The 20,644-nt window shown below is 42.0% G+C and overlaps 1 protein-coding gene across 3 annotated transcripts in view; it reads left to right on the forward strand.

Annotated features, from left to right (window-relative positions):
- Positions 1-20,644, forward strand: part of ZNF236 (zinc finger protein 236) — a 1,135,475-nt gene that overhangs the window by 451,628 nt on the left and 663,203 nt on the right. For all 3 annotated transcript variants that reach the window (XM_086965182.1, XM_086965180.1, XM_086965183.1), the window contains exons 11-12: positions 8,533-8,730; positions 20,349-20,487. In XM_086965182.1, the coding sequence (XP_086821308.1) occupies positions 8,533-8,730; positions 20,349-20,487 (337 nt within the window). The remainder of the gene's footprint in view (positions 1-8,532; positions 8,731-20,348; positions 20,488-20,644) is intronic.

Raw genomic sequence — 20,644 nt, forward strand, 5'->3', positions numbered from 1 at the left:
CGTTTGCCTGACTCTTATTTCGCTAAGACTAAACTACGTCTTTGTGTTTCGGTAATGTAGCCGACTGATATCGTTGTGTGAGAAGAAACTTGTTTCGGTCTTGTTTTGATGGGACTTGCGCTTATTTTGTGTATTTCAAGATACATTGTGCTTGTTTTAAACTTCCGTCCTGGGGACACTGGTCTGGGAGCGCGGGCGGCTGTATTGGAGGCCTTAACCGAGACCTCGTTACCGCGTGTGCCTTGTTCTCATGAGGAAGGTGAAGGAGGCAAGAGAATGGATTCATTTGGGTTAAAGGAAAGGGGTAAACTGGCTGGCTGAAACCAGAATGTACAAAGATGTGTACGTGGAGCCGACGGGGGGGAATGGAAAGTAAATGGAGCCGACGGGGGGAATGGAAAGTAAAACTGCATGCTGACTTGCGTGGGAAGCGGGATAGGAGATGTGCACACCGTATGCGCGTGGCTGTACGTGCGCGTACAAGCGTAGTAGCTAGTCTAGCCATCTTGATTTTGTCATCACTCAAAATGTCCACTAAAGAATGATGATATGTCCTAAGCGGGAACAGTATTCCTCATACATACGATTAGAATTTCTCCACTTCTCTATTTAAAGGCTAAAATCTTTTTCAGTAAAAAAACCAGCCGTGTTTCAGGCGCAAGGTTGTCCGCAAAACCATGGGAAGATTTGATCTCATTGGGTTGTCTATAGGGGTATAGACGTACCCCCTTACCATCCTTAGACCCTCCATAATTAGGAAGTACATTCACTGAATTATGTATATCCATATGACGGGTAGCCCCCGGCATGAACGCAAATGTAAAGGACACTTCTCACAATAGGGGAGCCAAATGTGTAGCCTGTGCCACGGCTGTTCTGATATACTGGTACTATTCTGTAACCTATTTCATCCTGATTTCCTTTTTTTATGTAATCGGCTTCGGCCGTAATGTACCACAAAATTTCAATAAAATATGTTCTTACAAAAAAGATCTAAGCCACTTGTAATATTACAAACATCACTCAAAATCTTAGAATAGCACTCACAAAGTCCAAAAAGTGAATCAGGTTTGTTCTTTCCTGTAAAATTCCTTTCCTGTAAAATTGAACAGGTTTTTGTTTAGTACTGTTAGGCCTGCCATCCTTAGTTTGGTCTTCCCCTAAACCTGTTGCCTTCATGCCTCCTGTATTCTGAATTTCGTTTTTTCCTGCACTTGCACTCTGTGCACTTACTAACGATAACCCATGATGAAGTGCTGGTGCTCTCTCCTTAAAACATGGTACAATTGGCTTAAAGCTGCCATATTTAATTTATTTACAAGTCTCGAGAACATGGTACTACATGTACCCTATGCCTGTAAATTAAATTCTACTAGTGAGGCTGCTTCCGTCATTGTACCACCCACTTAAGTAGCTCTTTATAACATATCTCAAGTTTGCCTATTGAAGCCTGTGGTGTAGTTTTTAAAACTTGCAATTTTACCTGGCAAAATTAACCTTTTTCCAGACCTAACTGTTACTTTTTAAAACATATAAGTCACCTATAAGTTAGTCCCTAAAAAGCCCACTGGTCAGGGTGCATTATACATAAAAAGTAAGACATGTATTTTTAAGTTTTATATGGCCTGGTAGTGAATAATTCCTACATTTGTATTTCACTACTGCAAGCCTGTCTCTCCCATTGGATAGCATTGGATACCTTATTACATTTAACATGTACTAACTTTTGATTGGCAATCAGATAGTGTAGGAAAGTGGCCTTTTTTGCATGGTTGCCCCCCACTTTTTGCCTGAGGTTGATAGTCTTTGACTGAGTGTGCCCTGGGTTCCTGCCAACCAGGTATCCAGGACCTATGTTCTTTCCCCTGTACTGTGTACCCCCAAATTGGCACCTCTCTGGCCACATGTAAGTTCCTTGTAAAAGTTACCCTAGGTACCAAGGGCCTTGTGACAAGGGAAGGCCTCTAAGGGCTGCAGCACTTATTGTGTCACCCTTAGAGGTACAGTACCTTAACACACACTCACTGCCATTGCAGGCTAAGTGTTTTGGTGCAGAGAAAAGTGAAGAGTCGACATTGCACACAACCCTGTGTGCCATGCTTACAACCTGTGGCATAGGCCAGCACCCCTCTAGCTGAATCCTCTATGCCACTGGTGAGGGTACAGGTGCAGGAGCGCTGTACCCCTACAGTTTCTTAGTCTTTTCTTAGACATTGTAAGTGCAGTAAAGCCAAAAAAAGTGTATGGCCTGGGAGTTTGTCGTTATGAACTCCACAGCACCGTAATGGCTTTACTGAATTGTTGGAAGTTTGGTATCGGACTTCTCAGCACATTAAACCCACACTGATGCCAGTGTGTGATTTAATGAAAAATTATGCTCCCGAAAAACGACATAACTAGTGTACTGGCTGTTCTCCAACTGCCACCCCAGACATGTTTCTGGACCCCTGGGTAGAGAGCCTACTGCTCTCGGGGTCTGGAAACAAAGTACATCCTGTACAGATGGACAGGGTCCACGAAGGGGAAACTGCAAAGGCTTGCCGCCTTTGTGAACTGCCCCAGCGATTTGCTGCTCCCAGCAACTTGCCCCCACTGGGTCGAACCCCCACTTCACAAGGGTGAATCAGCGGGAAAACCAAGTTAGGAGTCATGTGTCCACCTTTGCCAACCCCACCCGACAGGTGGGGGAGGCGAGGTGAAGAACAACTCTCAGTCCCCGGCATGTGGAAGATGGGGGGACCAAGCCAACCAGAGTGAGGCTTATGCCCCCCTCCCACTGTAGGGTGGCATATTAGGTGGTATACCCACCCCGAGCAAGGGACCCATTGGTACCACCCTGTACCTAACTGAAACGCCCCTAAATCTAGTATTTAGGGGCAACCCGAGCCTTGCCTCCTTAGACAAGAAGAAGGACTGAAGAGCCGAGCTGTAGGAAGAAGAGGAGGACTCTACTGACGTCACTCCAGTCCTACCGACCTCAACGTGCTCCAGAGGAATCCCGGTGTGTCCTGGAGCTAGCAGCCCCCTGAACCCGGAGCACCATCCCTGCCTCCCTGAAAAGACTTTGTCCCCCGTGAACTCGGAATTTTCACCAATAGACTCTGACTCCTGCCAAATCCGCTAGTCTGCACAACTCTGCACCCGATGCCCACGTCCCTAGTTCGAGTGGCCCACCATCACAAGGTCATCTCCCTGGCGATCCTGACCTGGGATCTCGTGATCCCTAACCTGCCTCAAGTCTCCCAACCTGCAGCCCCTTTCTAAAGGATCCCCCTGACTGCGCCCGGAGCGGGTAAGAAAAACTCAACACCAAAAGACACCCCTGTCCCCTGACGCCCCATGGCCTCAGGTGTCCCAACTGACGGTGTCCCGGAAACCCACGACATCCCAACTTACCTCACCAATCGGTGGTCCCTTCCAGAAGATCTTCGTCCCTGAGCCTGCAGTGTTTTTGCAACTGGAGAATCCCCATTGAAAACGGGGCAACCAATGCCAAAAGAGCACCTTGCTGCCCCTGTGCCGCTGTGGGTGCACTTTGTGTGCTGACTTGAACCCCCCCTTTGGCCTGCCCTTTATTTCAGGAGCTTTGGTCCCTCAACCTTGTGGCCTGCTCGTGAGCAGCCACCAACTGAAGGCCCCCTATTCCCCAATGGATAACATTGGGCCTCAGCACTCTGCACCCGGCCACTCTAGTGCCGCTGAGGGTGCTCTTGGAGTGCATCCTTGACCTTGGGGGAACCTTTGTTCTAACCCCAGAAACTGAACCCTCAAAACCGTGTACTTACCTGCAAAACAGTAACCTAATTTTTCTCCATGGGATTGCATAGACTGTTTTCCTGTGAAAAAACATGTGTTGAAGGTGTTTTGTATGGAAACCTAAGAAACTTTGTGTTGATAAAAAGTTTTACTCGCCTTTTATCCAGGAAAGGTTCCAGTGTGATATCTTGGCATATCACACTGAGTATACAAAGTAATTGCAAAGTAACTAAAAAGTAATTTAAACTGTTTCTGAGAATTTGATCTACCTGTGACTGCATTCAACTGCATTCTGCTATATTACATGAGAAAAGTATTATTTTATTTACCTGCACCAAGTCTGGCTTGGTTCTAAAAATAAAATACAACAAAGAAATATTTTATACAGAACAATTGTTCAGAGTACAATCTTTGAGTGTGTGAAACAATTTCTTGCCTGAGTGTGTACTATATGTGCTTAACACTACCCTCTGAAAAAGCCTTTGGGGATCCACTGGACTCTGTGCACACGCACTATACCTTACACCTTACTTTGGTATAGTATATACAAAGCCAGCTTTCTACAGATAGGGATGTCAAAGTTGGACTCAAATTTAAGTTCCTCTTTAATGAAAAAGTCGGATTTGAAGTCACAATTCTGATAATGTTTAGAAAGTTAACATTTTCTTGTCCAAAACATTTGGTGCATGCTGCATGTATCCTTGGTCACATGACTGTGAATAGCTTTAGCAGTTGGCCTTTGTGTGTTTCTCTGTGTTTCTCCCAGATAGTGTGACAAAGTGCGACAAGGTATTGGCGGTATGGACCATCCAGCCAGGATGGTTGGGGTGGAGCTGTTCCCTGCCTTAGTTACATTTCAAAGGGCTGCCTGCAGCACTCATATAAAGGAACCTGACACCAGCTTTTCGTCTACCCAGATGATTTAGAGCCTTGATGAGGGAAGAACTCTCCATAACCAGATGTGGGTGTTAGCCAGGATGTTACCCCCACTTCAAAGACTGGCACCAGAAATAAGTAGTTGACCTCCTGAACCACTACTTCAGTAAACTCCTGGACCTGATGAAGTGTTCAGAAATACTACCTTGTACACCAGAGAACTGCCTTGCTCCTCGAGGCCTACTGTGTTCTACAGAGGAATGTCCTTCTGCTACCAAATGACTCCCCTGCGGCTTGAAGGAAAATTGACCATTTTCCTGAACCCAGGACTGTCAGAGTGGCCCTAAGAGCTAGTTGGCTGGCTACCTGTGTGACTTATGGGGACATAACAAGCTCAAGAGACCTTCAGCCCTGCACCTGACCTTTTCTGGAGTGAGTCCAACCCCCCTCAAAAGGTGCCTCCGAGGTCTTAGATTCTTGGAAGTGGTGTTAGAGGTGCTGCTCCTGCCAGACCCTGAAAGTTTGGACTTAAAAAGATTTTCAACAAAAAGTGCCATAAGAGATGACAGAAGACCGGACCTACCTCTCAGCCGATCTGCCCAAGATGCATCACTGGTTGGCCTGACTTTGCAGTAGCTCCCGCTATGTTTTTCTCCACAGCAGCAAATACTGTTAAGTCGGACCTCCGAGTGACGGTACCTGCCAGCTTCACCCTGCTAGAAGTTTTTGACTTCCAAAAGGTTGTCTAAGTCTGAAGGTAACAGTCTTCACCGGGTTTGACAGGGCAGTCTCCCCATGGCTGATTATCTCCTTTGCCTGAAAAAACAGCTTCTCCTACACAGAGCTTTTTCCCACTATTGTCAGTGGTTTCACCGAAGCCTTGTCCAGTGCTCCTCGGCGAAAATGACAACTCCTTAGACTCTGCCTGCTGCCTTGCCCTGCTGAACTCTTAACTTCTCCTGGACTTTTCTTCAGTCCGAAGGTAAGCTGAGACTTGGCCCAATCCACCTCATGTATCCAACCTGGGCTCTACCTCGGTCGCCATGAACTTTTGACTTTGCCCCAGTCACACAGGGCTAGATACCCGCAGTTAGCGGTTTGATATTTTAGACACTGGATTTCACTAAACAGTTTAAAAACCTTACTCTGGTCGAACTGATGGATTTACTTTGTTTTGGTGTAATTTTGTTTATTAAAAATCTCTAGTTTTCTAAATTGGTGTGGGATTTTTTTGTGTTGTGTTTTCACCTGATTACAATATGTGTGCTGCATATATACTTAACACAGTGCCTTTAAGTTAAGCCTGACTGCTTCAGTGCCAAGCTACCAGAGGATTAAGCACAGGTTAGTTTACTGACTTTTGTAGTCCACCCTGACCAGGATTGTGGTTGTTGGTTGAGTAGGGTTTACACTCCCTCAGTCAAAAACTCAAATTCTTAGGAGTACCGTTTACTGTATGTGTTCCAAATGTTCCACTCCATTAGCTTTGCAAGTGTATGTGTCTTTCCTCAAAGTTGTTCCCTTTTTTTGTAATAAAGTGTGGTCAACAACAATATCATACTCCGCTTCTGATTCAGTGAAAATCAAAATATCATCCTAGAAAGCAGGCAAAATGTTGGAAATACATAAACAACTGTAACATCACTTTCTAATTATTAGGGCACTCTAATATTGCTGTGCGCTTCAATTCTTTCCTTCAGATGTTTTGTATCCACTGGCTTTAGAAGTATATCCTCTGATCCTGAGTATTTGTCTTATTAGTGGCACACCACTCTCCTTCCGTGGAATTTGGTGCCTGGGGCCTCTTTAAAGTACACTGTTTGATAATATAGTAAACATAGTCTAGCCAAGAAATAGCTCATCTTCATGATCAGTCTTGATAATGTAACCCTTTAATTCTATCAACATGAAATGTCAACACTAATCCAGTGTAATGATGAGTGCAAACTGTCCCCAATGCATTTTGGGCCAATCTGGCACTTTGTGAAGGGAAGTTCTTGCGTTTATTCGACAGGGACCACCCAATGACTAAACACATTGGGTAAAATGTGAACTCATCACTACACGGGATTGGTGTTAAACGAATAAAAGAATAACTTTATCATGAATGATCAAGAAGGAGTTATTTTTTAGACAGACCACATTTACTATTGTCAAACAGTGTACTTTAAGGATGCCACCAGGCATCAAAACAGCAGTGCTATGGTAGGAAACCGAATCAAAGGGAGGGAAAATGGTGTGACACTAACGTCACTTTATGAGAGACTGAGATGGTGGATGCCAAACAAAATGGCGAGCAGTGAAATTAGAATGTAATATCTGTTATTACAAATCATGTGGAATGTCGCGAATCTGCATTTAGTTCCGTCTGATGTTAACTTGCCCATATATCCAACTACGTCAACTGTTTTTCTCTGCCCACTGTTATAATGTCCTAAGTATGAGGTAGATGAAAACTGCAGTTCGCTATGAAACCCTCTCAGTACAAAAATTCCAGAACAGAACAGAATAGATAGTAGACCATCCTGGCACAGATGGAACTCTATCAGCAAAGCCCCATGTGCTTCTCAGTTCATTATCCTGGGAACGGTACATCCCTACCAGTATTTAAATGTGTTGATGTCCAGATGTAATTAGATGTCAACAGCAAGCACTTAATGCTGTGAATGCTTTGTGTTTTCTAGAAACATAATTCTGCTTCTAATTTGAAATAAGAGCCTTGACTTTTGGAAATTGGACTGCACTAATCCTGCACTCTAAGTATAGTACTTAGTTTGGGATTTTACAGTTCGTGACCGTAAACTTTTTTTTACGTTCATTGATAAGTTCCATAATGGAATTCTAAATTGTCATAGTTCAATGTTGTGCTTAAGTTATGGACTTCACTGTGTTATGAACATGTTATCCAGGTAAAATTATTAGAACACACCCCTTTTCCTTAAGGACACTACCACTGGGTGTACATTATTCGTAAACTAGCATGGCGCCAAAGAAAAACTCACATATTGATATAGTCAACTTAGGCATCTGAATTGAAAAAAATGCTGACTCTTCTGCATTTGGAACAGAAACATAAGCATCCTTTAAATCCCATTTTAACAACCATTTTTTCTCTTCTAAAAATAAAGTTACAGTCTATCTGAAAAATGCCTTTGTGCCACATACCTGTGAGACTGCACACATTTATCATGTCTCCAACCTTTAAAAGACCCTGCTCACATCTTAAATGTTTACTGTTGCAGAATGCTTGACTCTGGTCTTGTCATCAAGTATGTTAGAAATTATATGTGCGAGTCCAATATGCTCTTACATTACCTTCCTTAGGCCCCAGTTAACAAAACGATTATTAGGGGGTATTAGCGAGGCACACGATTATGAGGGGGTGTTAGCGAGGCACAACTGCCCGAGTGTATGATTTTGTAGATAGATTTGTCAAGAATAATGCGTCATGATCAATCTCAACCCCTATAAGTACATGGAATTCTGTAACTATTTTCCAACTTCCTATATTTATCAGTTTATTTTATTGTCTGACTATGTATGCTGTTGGTCTACCAGGGCAATCTTTACCTGACCTTACATTACGTGTGCAGAGGCATGAATCTCAGTGAAAGCAATGGAGGTTTGCAAACACCTCTGGCTGTGTTACCTGAGATGTCTCTTTTCTCTCAGTTTTAAAAGAAAATATGTGCAATAAGATATTTAAGGTTCTCTGCTTTGCAATGCTTGCTATGAAAAGTCTCTTAAACTGGATTTCCTTTTATGATGTCCGATATCCAACAAATATGATCCTTGGCGGGTGGAAGGAAGGGGGTGATGGGGTAGGCAACAAGGAAATCTCTACATTTTCATTGTATAGATTACTTTGCTAACAGTATTTTATTATGTTTTTTCATGTAGGTGCCAGACCTTTTCCATGTCCTCATTGTGAGAGAAAATGTCGAACATCTGGGCACAGAAAAGCTCATATCGCCTCTCATTTTAGACGCGGTGATCTAAGGAATTATCCACCCAGGCCTATAAGAAGCAAAGCATTACTAGAAAATGCTCAATTTTCAGAAATACCCCTACAGGAACCTATTCTTATTACTGATTTGGGTAAGTTCTTATGTTCACAGTTATAGACCATAAGTTAATTGAAGTGATTGACAGTTATAGTGGTGCCTCAATCTGTGTATTTGTGCTCAATCAGAATTTTTGAAGCTCACAACAAGGTTGTTGTAGTATCCTCCGCTGCCATGCTCCTCAATTGGAAATGCTGACTTTGGCTTGGACGTTTTCCATTGGTCTCTACTATATTTCTGCATTACTGCTATGCTGTTTGTTACATAAATGCCGTAGTCAGAAACAAATCCCCTATGGGTTAACTTAATACAAAAAACTCACTACAAAAAACTCTAAACACTCATCACATCCAAAATATCACCAGAACATAATACCACCACCATCAAAGGCCAAAGTATGTGTACAGTGTAAAAGTATTTTATTAAAAATTGTTCAGCGCTACTCAAAAGCAAGAGCCCATTTTTCAGAATTAAAAACATGTTTTAAAAACATATACACAGCACAGTTTACACAGTTGATCAAACGAAAGGGGAGATTTTGCAAGAAAGATATTTTCTAAACATAAACAAGGCAATACATTAGATCCAGATCATTTGTTCCAGGTGTAATATATCTGCATTTAGTTTTAACAATACTAGATTACAAATGTCACCACAATCTACAGTATGCCTTTATACAATGTGCATTGACGCGTTTCAGTGGTTATCACTGTTTAGAGCTCCACCTTTTTCAGGACAAGAAGTAATACTTTCCACATGGATTACTCGACTCTGTATCTGTTTCAGACTCTACGTCCAACAATAACTGCAGTAAATAGTAGCAACAGGCCCATACATGATTATTAAGTATTCTCTCCGAAGTGCATCTCTCTCGATATTTCAGGCTTTATCTTCAAATCGTGTATTCAAGGTACTTCCAGTATTTGTAGATAAGCAGTCATAATGAGTTCCATGCCCTGCCTCTTAAAATCGTGTTGAGAATATATCTTCTTGTATGTTCATAGTCAAGAGAGATTTCCTTATTTAATTGTTAAAAAAAACTCTGTGTAACTAGGCGAGTTTTCACCAGTTTCTGGTCGATTGTTTAAATTCTTAATTGCCACGATAACCCGGGGAATAGCACCTCCAGAGTCGATAGAGCTTCCTTACATAAATACCCCTTCAAACCTTTTGATGCCGAGACCCCCCTGTCAAAATTTTGTAGGCGTAAGGACCCCCTCATGTCAAATATTTCTGGAACCTACTACTACTCCTCCTTAACAATAAACGTCCCCAATTCCCACAGCAAATCATGTTTATGGTGGGGAAATAACAGTGTTTAGCAAGCCAAAAGTTTGTGGGTAACTGAAGATTGGTATCAGAGGCTTATTACACAGTTCAAATAGAATTACCCAGAAATTCACAATGGTACTTTTTCACAAATAAAACATATTTTGGCAAAACTTATTTGGATGATAACACCTTTCTAAACTAAAGTGATGAGTGTGCTTCTTTTTCTACAGAGAGACAGTCAATCTATGGTTGCACCTTATAAATACCAGTTTAACACCCTCCCGCTTTGCCAAGGGCCCTTAGTGCGCAGCAACACGTGTTGCTTATTTTTAGTAACTTGTGAACTGATTAAGCTATAAACACATTTGTTTTGTTAAAATCAGCAGCTTATGTGGCAGATAATTGACTATGTGGCAAATCTAGAATTAAGTGAAAATCGCTGCAGTTGCACAATCGCATAATCCCAGTGCCCCTGGGTATAATGACAGTAATGCATGGGTTGCACTTTAGTGCAAGGCATCCAAGGAGAACCATACTATATTTCATGGGATGCTGGTGGCTTGGCTTTTACAGTTGCTTGGAAGTGGAGGTTGCCGAACATTCATCATCATTGAAACATACCATTTACAGTAATTAATGATGAACTGTGAGGTCCAAGTAGGATGTATTCTTTAATTCCAGGGGAGAAAGTGGTCCCTTAAGCTTCTTTCACATTTTTTTTTCCTAAAAAGGTTTTATTCTTAACATTATGAAAACAAACACTTCTATTTGAGCAAAAACTGACTCCTGGTTATATTCGTTTGCTGCTGTTGTTGTCAGTCATGTCTGGGGGCGGCTGGAGGGCCTTGTGAGTGTGAGCACTTGGGTGTGTCAAAGGTTTGGCTAAAAACAAAATATTCTGTACGTTTTTCAGGTTCTTCATCATCAGGTAGCTACATATAAATTGTCAGCTTAAATAAATAAAAAAGTGCTACTCAGTGGGCGATGCAATATAGTACATTATTAAACCTCTATTAGTTAATCCACCTTAATAAACGGTCTGTATGTAAGTAGAAAGCCACAAAATTAAATCTTGGTTGGTGCAGTGAAGAATAGTGATTTGGGTATTTGAACCTCTGCTTCCCTCCCCAGCACAATGCCAGCAGGACACATGCAGGAGGTTGTAAATTTGAAGGCAGCTCGGAGAGACCTAAGTTTACAGTGTGCATACAATGTTCATCTGTGCCCGTGTACTGTGCGTCGCTCACTGATGTTGCATGTGTTTACAAACCAGTATTTTGAAGGTTTGCTTGTTTGTAAAAAAGTGTTCACTGATTCAGTGTTGATGCATTAGCGTATGGTCCCTCGTATTTTAGGCAGCAGGCCTCGTATTTATGGCTTATATAGACTATAAATGCTGCCTTACTGTGAGCAGCACAAACAGCCTCGCTGCACAGATCTGCGGAGCCCTACGCAACATTTAATTTTTCAGTTTCAGTGCTCATTTTTCCCTAACTGGCTTTTGAGGACACTATTGTTATATGGCCCCCTTTTCGGGTCCTTTGTTTATGCAGGCCGTAAGGCAGCTATTTTCAGTGGCCTTAGTCAGGGCCACTGGAATTATGCAGCAGGTGAAGCCCAAATTAGGCAGCAGGGTTGGATAAATGATGTGGCAAGAAGAGGCAAATTATGCAGCACATTTGGCAAAGTATAACTTCATTATTTTGTCATTCCTAAACTTGTTAACACTGTATGGGCATTAGTTGCAACTCATTAGTACCACTTCACCACCCAAACACATCAATAAATCACATAATTATGACCAGTCAGCCTTTACAAAGGTATCTTCCACTGCGCAGCAACACCTATTGCTTTGTTTTTCATAACTTTTGAACCGTTTGAGCTCGAAACTATTTTATGTAAAAATCTGCATATTATGCAGATGATGATGGATCATGTGGCAAAAGTATAATTGTATGAAAATCTCTGCAGCCGCATAATCACATAATTCCAGTGGCCCTGGCCTTAGTGTTGTACTAGCTCTGAGCACAACTTCGCTGCCAGGGATCCCCGCTACTGACACATATGGTAGTGCTGCGCCCCATGTGTGACGTCTGACACAACGCTATGCTCCACGTTGAACAGAACACATGGGTGACGCACTGGAGGACATGTAAGACACCACTCATCTCTTTCCTAAGCCAAGACAGCAGACTTCACAACACTCAAAGCTCTGGCCGCCCACCCAGATTTCAGAAATACTGGGAGTACTTTTATCTATTTTAATTATGTCTCGACAGAAATGTGCTTGAGAATAAACTGTCCACAATGATTTACAATATATTTGCAATCAAATAGGTCTCACATTTAAGCGAGTTTCAGCTATTGGATTGTAATGACAATGTCTTTTATTTAAGTTTTAAAAACCAAAACATAAATAAAAGGCATTGTTATTTACAATGCCAATAGCTCAAACTCGCGTCATTGCGAGACCTATTGCATCGCAAATGCTTGTTTTTCTTGCTCCTTTTTGGCCTTCAACACCTCCTCCGGGATAGTAATTGCTATGTAAATATATTTACAATATGAAGCGCACACTTCACAGCTCATCACAAAGGTTTCAGTGAATTGATCAATGACAGCCAGTACTGGCTCCCAAGCATTCTTTACAGCTGCAAATTGCCCTTTACATTTTCAGATTAACTCATTTTTCAGGCAAGCAGGCATCCTGGAAGGAAACCTTGTTTAGCTGCCTGATCAGCTCCGGTTTCACATCACAAGAAAACACTCCCTGAGTGGCATTGCAGCTTTTAGTATTTTAATTTCAGAATGAACTGTCTAGGGACTTTTGTTTTTCCAGAGTCCAGGCAGAAGTGAGGCCCATGCGCGACCCCCTTTCCATGACTCCACGACCCCCGTGGGGGTCGCGCCCCACAGATTGAAGACCTCTGCGTGCATCATCACTCCTAGCAGTCATAGATCCTATTTATTTAAGCTATGGTAAGGCATAGGTACCCATGTAAACTCACTTCAAATCACTTTTTTCTAAGTGTTCAATTCACTTCCTTTTGTAGATGTATGTTCAGGTGGCGGAGAAAAAAATGTGCGCCTGTGTTAATTATTCACATTAATGGTTACTTTTGTCCTCATTGAATCCCTCTTCTTCATAGTACTAAGCAATCCTCATAAGGCCTTAACAGGATCTTATAGCAGCCTGATGATTCCAAATGATTTGGCATTCCTTGAAGATACAGACAGAAGTCACTGTCTTTATTTCACCTTGTACAATCGTAATGGCTCATACATAAATAAATTAAAACATTAAATCTTCTTGTTCACGTTAATATGTTTCGCTGAATAATTTTAGAAGACTTGCTTAAAACCCTAAGTTGGCATACCTGTTTGAGCAAGATAAACAGATTTACAAAATGAGACAGTGTTAAAAAGACAATGCAGTACATGATTCAGATAAAACTGCTTAGTAACCCACATAATAAGCTTACTCAAGAGAGTTTAACTAGCAGCGACAATGTTAGCGACATAGGTACAGTTTGCTCTGATTGCACACATTGAGACTAAATTGCCTTCCGGCTAAGTTGAAACATGCCCACACTAAGAATCTAGAGACTGCGAACACAATGTGCTCATTTGTGCCATATCTAAGTATCTTAAAAACTTCCCAATAGTGGACTGTGCCGAAAGAGGCAATTGGAAGGCAAGGAACAATTTTTGTCCTGTTTAGATGTAAAAGATTTTAAGGACAAGGAGCTGATTCTAATATTTATGTACACACATTTTGCTCTGGCTAGGCGTATCCTGTATAGATGTGGTTCGCCGCCAAAAAAATATTAATAGCTCAGAAATTTCACAGTAATACTTCCTACTGTTTGATCGTTCCAAGTTTGTTTAACATCTTAAGGCATGTTTCAATTTTCTAAGGACATTGAGACTGGGGTGAGCCCGACCTGCTTTAATTTTACAAGCTCACACAGTGCTTTTATTTTCCTGAGCCATGAGGTGCGAACTCCCTTGTCGATAGCGAGTAACTCCACCAAGGCTTTTCTGTAGGGCTCAAGCTCTGGTGTCGTCCAAAGACGCACCCAGTATGTCAAAAGATTTAATGGTATCACCTAATCAATTCTCTTTAGCGCTAAGTCTAGTTTCAGTGGTGTGAGAGGTGTGCTTGCTTGCAGATTAAATAGTGTCCTAATAAATAGCTTTTCAGGTTGGTTAGGCATAGACACATTGGCACATCTACAGATTTCTGCACGCTATGTTGCCCCTGACAAAGCTGTGGCCCTATATACTTCGAGGGCTGGAGTTAATGCTGGAAGTAAGTAGCCTTATGTTTCCTTCCTATTGCTGATGAGTTTTGGAAGAGGATAGTTCTGCTTGTTCCCAGCTGTGGTACTCGGGACATATTATTGGCCAGTCTGTCCCCCAGTTCATCAAAAACTTTTACCTGCTCCAAGGGCGCCCCCTTTATGCTCATTCTACCTCTAAAGGAACGGTGGGGGTTGAGTCCCATGAATTTTGACTTTGAAGGATTTATCTCAAGTCCCCTTGCATGGCAAATGGATGCAAAGAAATCCCAACAGCAACTGAAGGCCATGCAGGTTTCAGGATATTAAAAACATATTGTCTGCAAACATAAGAATGGGGGTATTGATTCAACTGATTTAGGGGCATTCTGATTTTATTTTTCTAGCAGTTCTACTGCTCCATTAATCTATAAGCTTAAAAGCGTGGGGCAGCACGCATCCTTGCCTGACACCACGATTTACGATTATCCTAGAAGTAAGATCCCCTCCTCAATTCCACATAACTTACGCATATGTTTCATTTATACAGCCGCTTCTAGACCCATACAGACATTCACACACCCATTGAGACACTCATGCACTCACTCCCACACTCACTCTCAAAGGTTACAGGTAGAAAATACAATTTCAAAAACCTTGGAAATTCACATAACAAACCAAATGTTACTGGGACGTTATAGTTAATCTCAGCATTCACTCATACAAAACCAGTGAAATTCAACAATTATATTTCACTGAGCTAACTATAACTTAAGCCCTTGCAATTAAGACCTCACAAATTACATCACTCTTGACATGGTCAGTGACATCACTGATGACAACATCCACAGAAGCGCTCAACACCCACTCACATCCCTATACATCCTCTCAAACACCCACTCACACACCTACACAATTACTCACATACCTATTCACAGACCGATACAAGTACTTATACAACCACTCACTCCTCTATAGGACCACTAACACTATCACTCAATCATACAGCCACTCACCAATTTGTACAGCTGCTCATACAACCAGTCACATATATGCAGCCACTCAGTCACACAGCTACTCGCACACTCACTTATTCACCCATACAGCCACTCGCATTCCCACTCCCTCACCCATACAGTCTCTTAACACAACCACTCACTCACCCTTACAAGAACTCACACACCCACTTACATACCCATTCACACAAACATACAAGCACTCACACTCACTCACCCATACATATGGTCACTCACTCAGTCTACAATACAGCCACCTACACACCAACTCATTTAACAAAACACCCACTCACTCCCCCATACAGCACTTATACAGCCAATCACTCACATAGCCATTCGGACACCCACCCACTCACTTACAGACCCACTCACTCACCCACCCATATAGTCACTCACTCACCCACACAGCTACTCACACACCTACTTATACGCCCATACAGCCACTCACACACCCATACAGACACACAGACACCCATTTACACACGGATGCACACAGTCACATAGCCACTCACATTATATTTGTTAGAAGTAGTATCACTTAGTAGTAGAACACAAAGTATACTATTTTAACTTTTGTGGTATCTTGGTATATATGTTTAACACTGATAAAGTGTTAGAAAACACTCACACACCTGGATGATGTAATGAGTGATGTCGCTGACCATGTCATGGGTGATGTAATATGCAAGGTCATAAGCAGTGCATTGCGAGGCGTAAATTATAGTTAGCTCAGCTAACTAGAACTGCTGAATACCACTACTTTTGTATGAGTGCAATCTGAGCCTAACTATAATGTCCCCGTAACCTTTGGTTTATTCAGTGTTTTTCTAAGGTTGTTTCCTAACTATAGCATCCCTGTAACCTTTGTTTTTTAAGTGAATTCACACACAAGCCACACCGCAACAACAAAGGGGTTTCACTTACCTTATAAATGTTTACCTAGTGTTATAAAGGCATGCGTCGTAATGTCATACAACCATTTTAGATATGCAACATTTTTTAAATCTTCTAGGAACATACAGTGTAGTATCTAAATAATTTATCCTGAAAAATATGTTCTAAAATTGAGGGTGTAAAGATATTTGCTCGTCAAAACTTAAGAAAGCATAATGATGGTCAAGTAAAATAGCATTCATTTTACACATTGCACTTTAGATTGAAAACTATTTCAGTGAAACGCATGCATGTAAATCAAAATATCCAGATACCCAGGTATGTTAAAAAGAGGCTTGATCGCAAATATAAGACTGCCATACTGAATTGAATACAAGGGCAGTATGAAGAACGAAAGCCCCGTTTTGTAAAAAAAAACAGTAGATAGAAAAGAAAAATCACGAGTGTAGAGAAAACTTGTCAACAACAGAGAGAATTGTTTTTTTTATAATTCACATTCTCACAAGCAAATTTAGAGGCACTGTTGGACTTGGCCCTTTTTGCAGGGCCGTCCCTGAACTTTTTGCCTTCCTCCTGTATTTTGTCTGACCTGTTTTTATTGGTTTTTATGACTCTGGGCACTTTGCCACTGCTGATCAGTGCTAAAGTGCATATGCTCTCCCTATTGTAAATTGATGTATGGATTAGAGACTCCATGATTGGCTGGTTTGGTTTATTTGTCAGACCCTAGTACAGTGCACTGCGTGTGCCCAGGGCTTGTAAATCAAATGCTGCTGGTGGGCTTGCAGCACTGATTGTGCCACCCACAGAAGCAGCCTGTAAAGTGTGTCGCAGGCCTGTCATTGCAGAGCCTGTGTGCAGCTTGGTACTGCCATGTTGACTGGGCAAGTGCATCCACTTGCCAGTCCCTAAACCTTCCCGTTTCTGCATATTAGTCACCCCTATGGTAGATCCAAGGGCAGGGTGCATTGTAGGTAAAAGGTAGGACATGCCCTGATGTGCGTGGTATGTTCTGATAGTGAATTACAGCCATTTTTGTTTTTCACTATTGCAAGGCTACCTATTTCCCATAGGCCAGAATGGGCAGTTTGATTATAACATCTTATAATCCTAATAATCCTTACAGACTCCGGGAACTAGGTAGAAATTCGAGTTTAGTATGCCTGAACTCAAACTGATAAAATACATCTTTTAGTGAAGTTGGTTTTAACATTCTGTATTTGAAAAGACCACTTTTAGAAAGTAGGTATTTTCTTGCCCAACTGTCCAAGCCTGCCTCTGCTAGGTTGTGTATTCTTTGTCTGGAGTTTGAGTGACAGGGACTGGGGGATTCCAGGAGACAGGATGAGTCAGCACAGGGCTGAATAGAGCTATCTGCATGTAGATGGGTGGGAGGAGTTGCACCTGGGACCTGAATAGGGCTGTGCCTGCCTTCCATAATGCTGGCTCCACCTCCTGTGATGCATCTGATGTCCCTGGCCCACACTGTCAAAGGAAAGAAGGAGTCTTGTCATCAAAGTGCTCCAGGACTGCACAGGACTAGTTTGGACTGGGTACAGGACCCTCTGCCTTCAGAGGACAAAGGGTTTTCTAGTATAAATATGGGGACCCAGACCCCAGAACTTTAGATCACTTTTGGGAAACAAGAAGAACCTTTGTTGAGGAGAGGAAGAGAGAGAAACTGAAGGAGGAGACTATCCCTAAGCTGAGTGCTGTTTGGGGGATTGGCCTGTAGTGGTTGCCTGACTACCAAAGAAAGAAAAAGGAACTTCGTGCTACTTTAACCATTTTGTAAAGGATCGTCAAGGGCTTGGAAATTGAGCTTGCCTCCTGCTGAAGTCTCAGGGCATAACAGACTTCCCCAACCAGCTCCCCTGATTTCTTTTTAAGCGCCTTCTGTTGTGCTGGACCTTCTGAGGGACTGCGTGTCACAAGGAGCTGGAAGCGTGACTCACAAAGAAGTGTGACGCAGCCGCTGTTGTTGCATCACTGAAGAAGGGTGCCGCCGCTGTCGCATCACATCGCTGAAGCGCCTTGCATCGCCGGAGAAGAGTGTCGCCGCCACAGCAGACGCCGCTGCATCACCGAAGAAGCGTGTCGCCGCCGCTGCATCACTGAAGAAGGGTGTCGCCACTACCCCTGTTGCATCGCATCAAAGAAAAGTGCTTTGCATCACCGGAAAAGAGTGTCGCCGTCGCAGCAGACGACGCCGCATCACCGGAGAAGCGTGTCGCAGGGCCTGTCGCGGCTCAGAAGATTTGTTGAGTTGCCGCATGGCCGTCAGGCATGCACGCATCGTTGTCGCATCAAGAAGAAGACGCCATTTTGTTTCATTGCACCGGATCTTCATCACATCACGGCGTTGCGGGTCGCATCGCCATGGAAGCGCAGTAAGAAATAGACGCATCACCACCCCATGCAAAGATGAACTGACGCATCACCATTCCCTACGCAGCAGTAGGGAACCAACGCATCACCGTTCTTGCGTGTAAGGAACCAACGCATCACATTTCCTGCAACACTTTTGTTGTATAGTGTTACAGATCCAAAGGTACATTAAACTTAAAGAAACACACTTACCATCTAAAGAGAACTAAGCTATTTCTACCCGTACAGTATTGTGGATTTTTGTCGTTTGTGGTCCTGTGTTAAGTTTACTACAACTTTTTTGGTGTCCATCTATGATGTTGTCACTGGGCTACTGTATGTGTTCATAAATGCTTTACACACTGCCTCTGAGATAAGCCTGCCTGCTCGTGCCAAGCTACCAAGGGGGTGAGCAGGGGTTATTTTAGGAGTGTACCCCCTTACCGTGAATAGACACAAGGGTCCGTATTTGGTCAAAGGTACCTACCTCTGCCAACTACGGACCCCCAAATCTAACAGGCACCAAGACAATTTATGGGGTACGCAGTTACAAAATTGGAAATGACGACAAATCCCCGAAAAGTGAATAGGTGATCCTGATGCAATAAACTCAGCGGATATATATACCACGTTGAGAATAATTCCTTGTTTTTCAATATTGTGCCCTGAAGAAGGTGGGATGAACTAGCTTTTGACCACCGAAATGCTGCGTCGACAACTTAAGATAACTGGAAAATGGTATTGTAATATTGTGTAATTTGTTTTTTATACTATACGGACCTGATAACAATTATTTTTATTAATATATGCATGAAATATTAAGATAAGACCGTTCTTGCACACTGGAATTTAGTTAGTTTAATGACATGTAAAAGTGTGTAATACGATATCGACAATAGAAAAGATTTCTCTTTAAGGATGTTAGGATTTTTTAATTTGTAACTGCATTTTAAGGTATTCAATCTGAGATTTTAGACTGTTTTTGTTTTCATGAGATTAATAAATTGAGATATTGAATTTATACGATGTAATAGAGGACAGCTATTTTCGCACAGCAGGTTTCATTGTATGAGAAAAGAGTGTAGAGTAAAAGAGTCTTGTGGCATAACAGTATAGATGCATGTGAGACTGTTATTAGGATACAAAAGAGGGACCTACTACTGTTGTGAAGTATTTTAACCCTTTCCCTTTTGATTGAAGGGTTGCTCTCTTTATACATTTTTGTAGCTGTGGTAGTATCATGCCATTTAGGTGCTGACCATCATCGGCTAAAACCATCGGCTCTCCATTTTCAGAGCCAAAATGTGAGACTTATTGATTTTTTCGATGTTTCTTTTCGCTTAACCATTTCAACCTAGAGCGTTGATTGGGCGGTGAACTGAAAGCGGGTCTGTCTGCATATGTGGAAGCATGCATGAACTTTCACATGTCAGTTGATTTAAAACACTTTTGAGGAAGCAGTTTTCAGGTTTCAACACTGTAATCGGATACCAACATCAAATGAGTGACCATGCACAGGAGATATAATAAAGGTATCTTGTTTCCTTCTGCTACTAAGAATGACTGTTATTAACATTATCTTTATTGTGCTGTACCTATAGGCCATCTATCAATTTTTAAATAGAGGCTGTTGATTGCAGCTTTTAATCTCATGATAAGGTCCATGGACCATGGCGACTCCCAAATATGTGTTTGTGGTGCCAGAGAGAATGCTGAAACAACCTAATTGGTATTATTTAGAAAATTATATTATTTAGAAAATGTCATGTTTAATTTCCTAGAAAATATGTACAGTTTGGTCTCTCTTTTTTCCTCCTCTTCAGGCCTTATCCAGCGCATCCCACGGAAAAACCTTACATTCCAAGGTTTTATGCCCCGTGATTTTACTGCTGATAGACCATACAAGTGCCTTTATTGCCAACGACCATTTAAAAGGTCTTGTCATCTTAAACAGCATATCAGGTAAAATACAATTTAATTATGCAAGACTAGTAAGTAAGCGAAATACAACTTTTCCATGAAAAGTCCACAAACTTAATTCCTCGTGAATTATAAAGGAGCATGAATATATGCCATGCGGATGTGTGTGCATAAATGTGCACTTTGCACTCAGATGTGT

The sequence above is a fragment of the Lissotriton vulgaris genome, chromosome 4_1, assembly GCF_964263255.1.
Source record: "Lissotriton vulgaris chromosome 4_1, aLisVul1.2, whole genome shotgun sequence".
Classification (NCBI taxonomy): Eukaryota; Metazoa; Chordata; class Amphibia; order Caudata; family Salamandridae; genus Lissotriton; species Lissotriton vulgaris.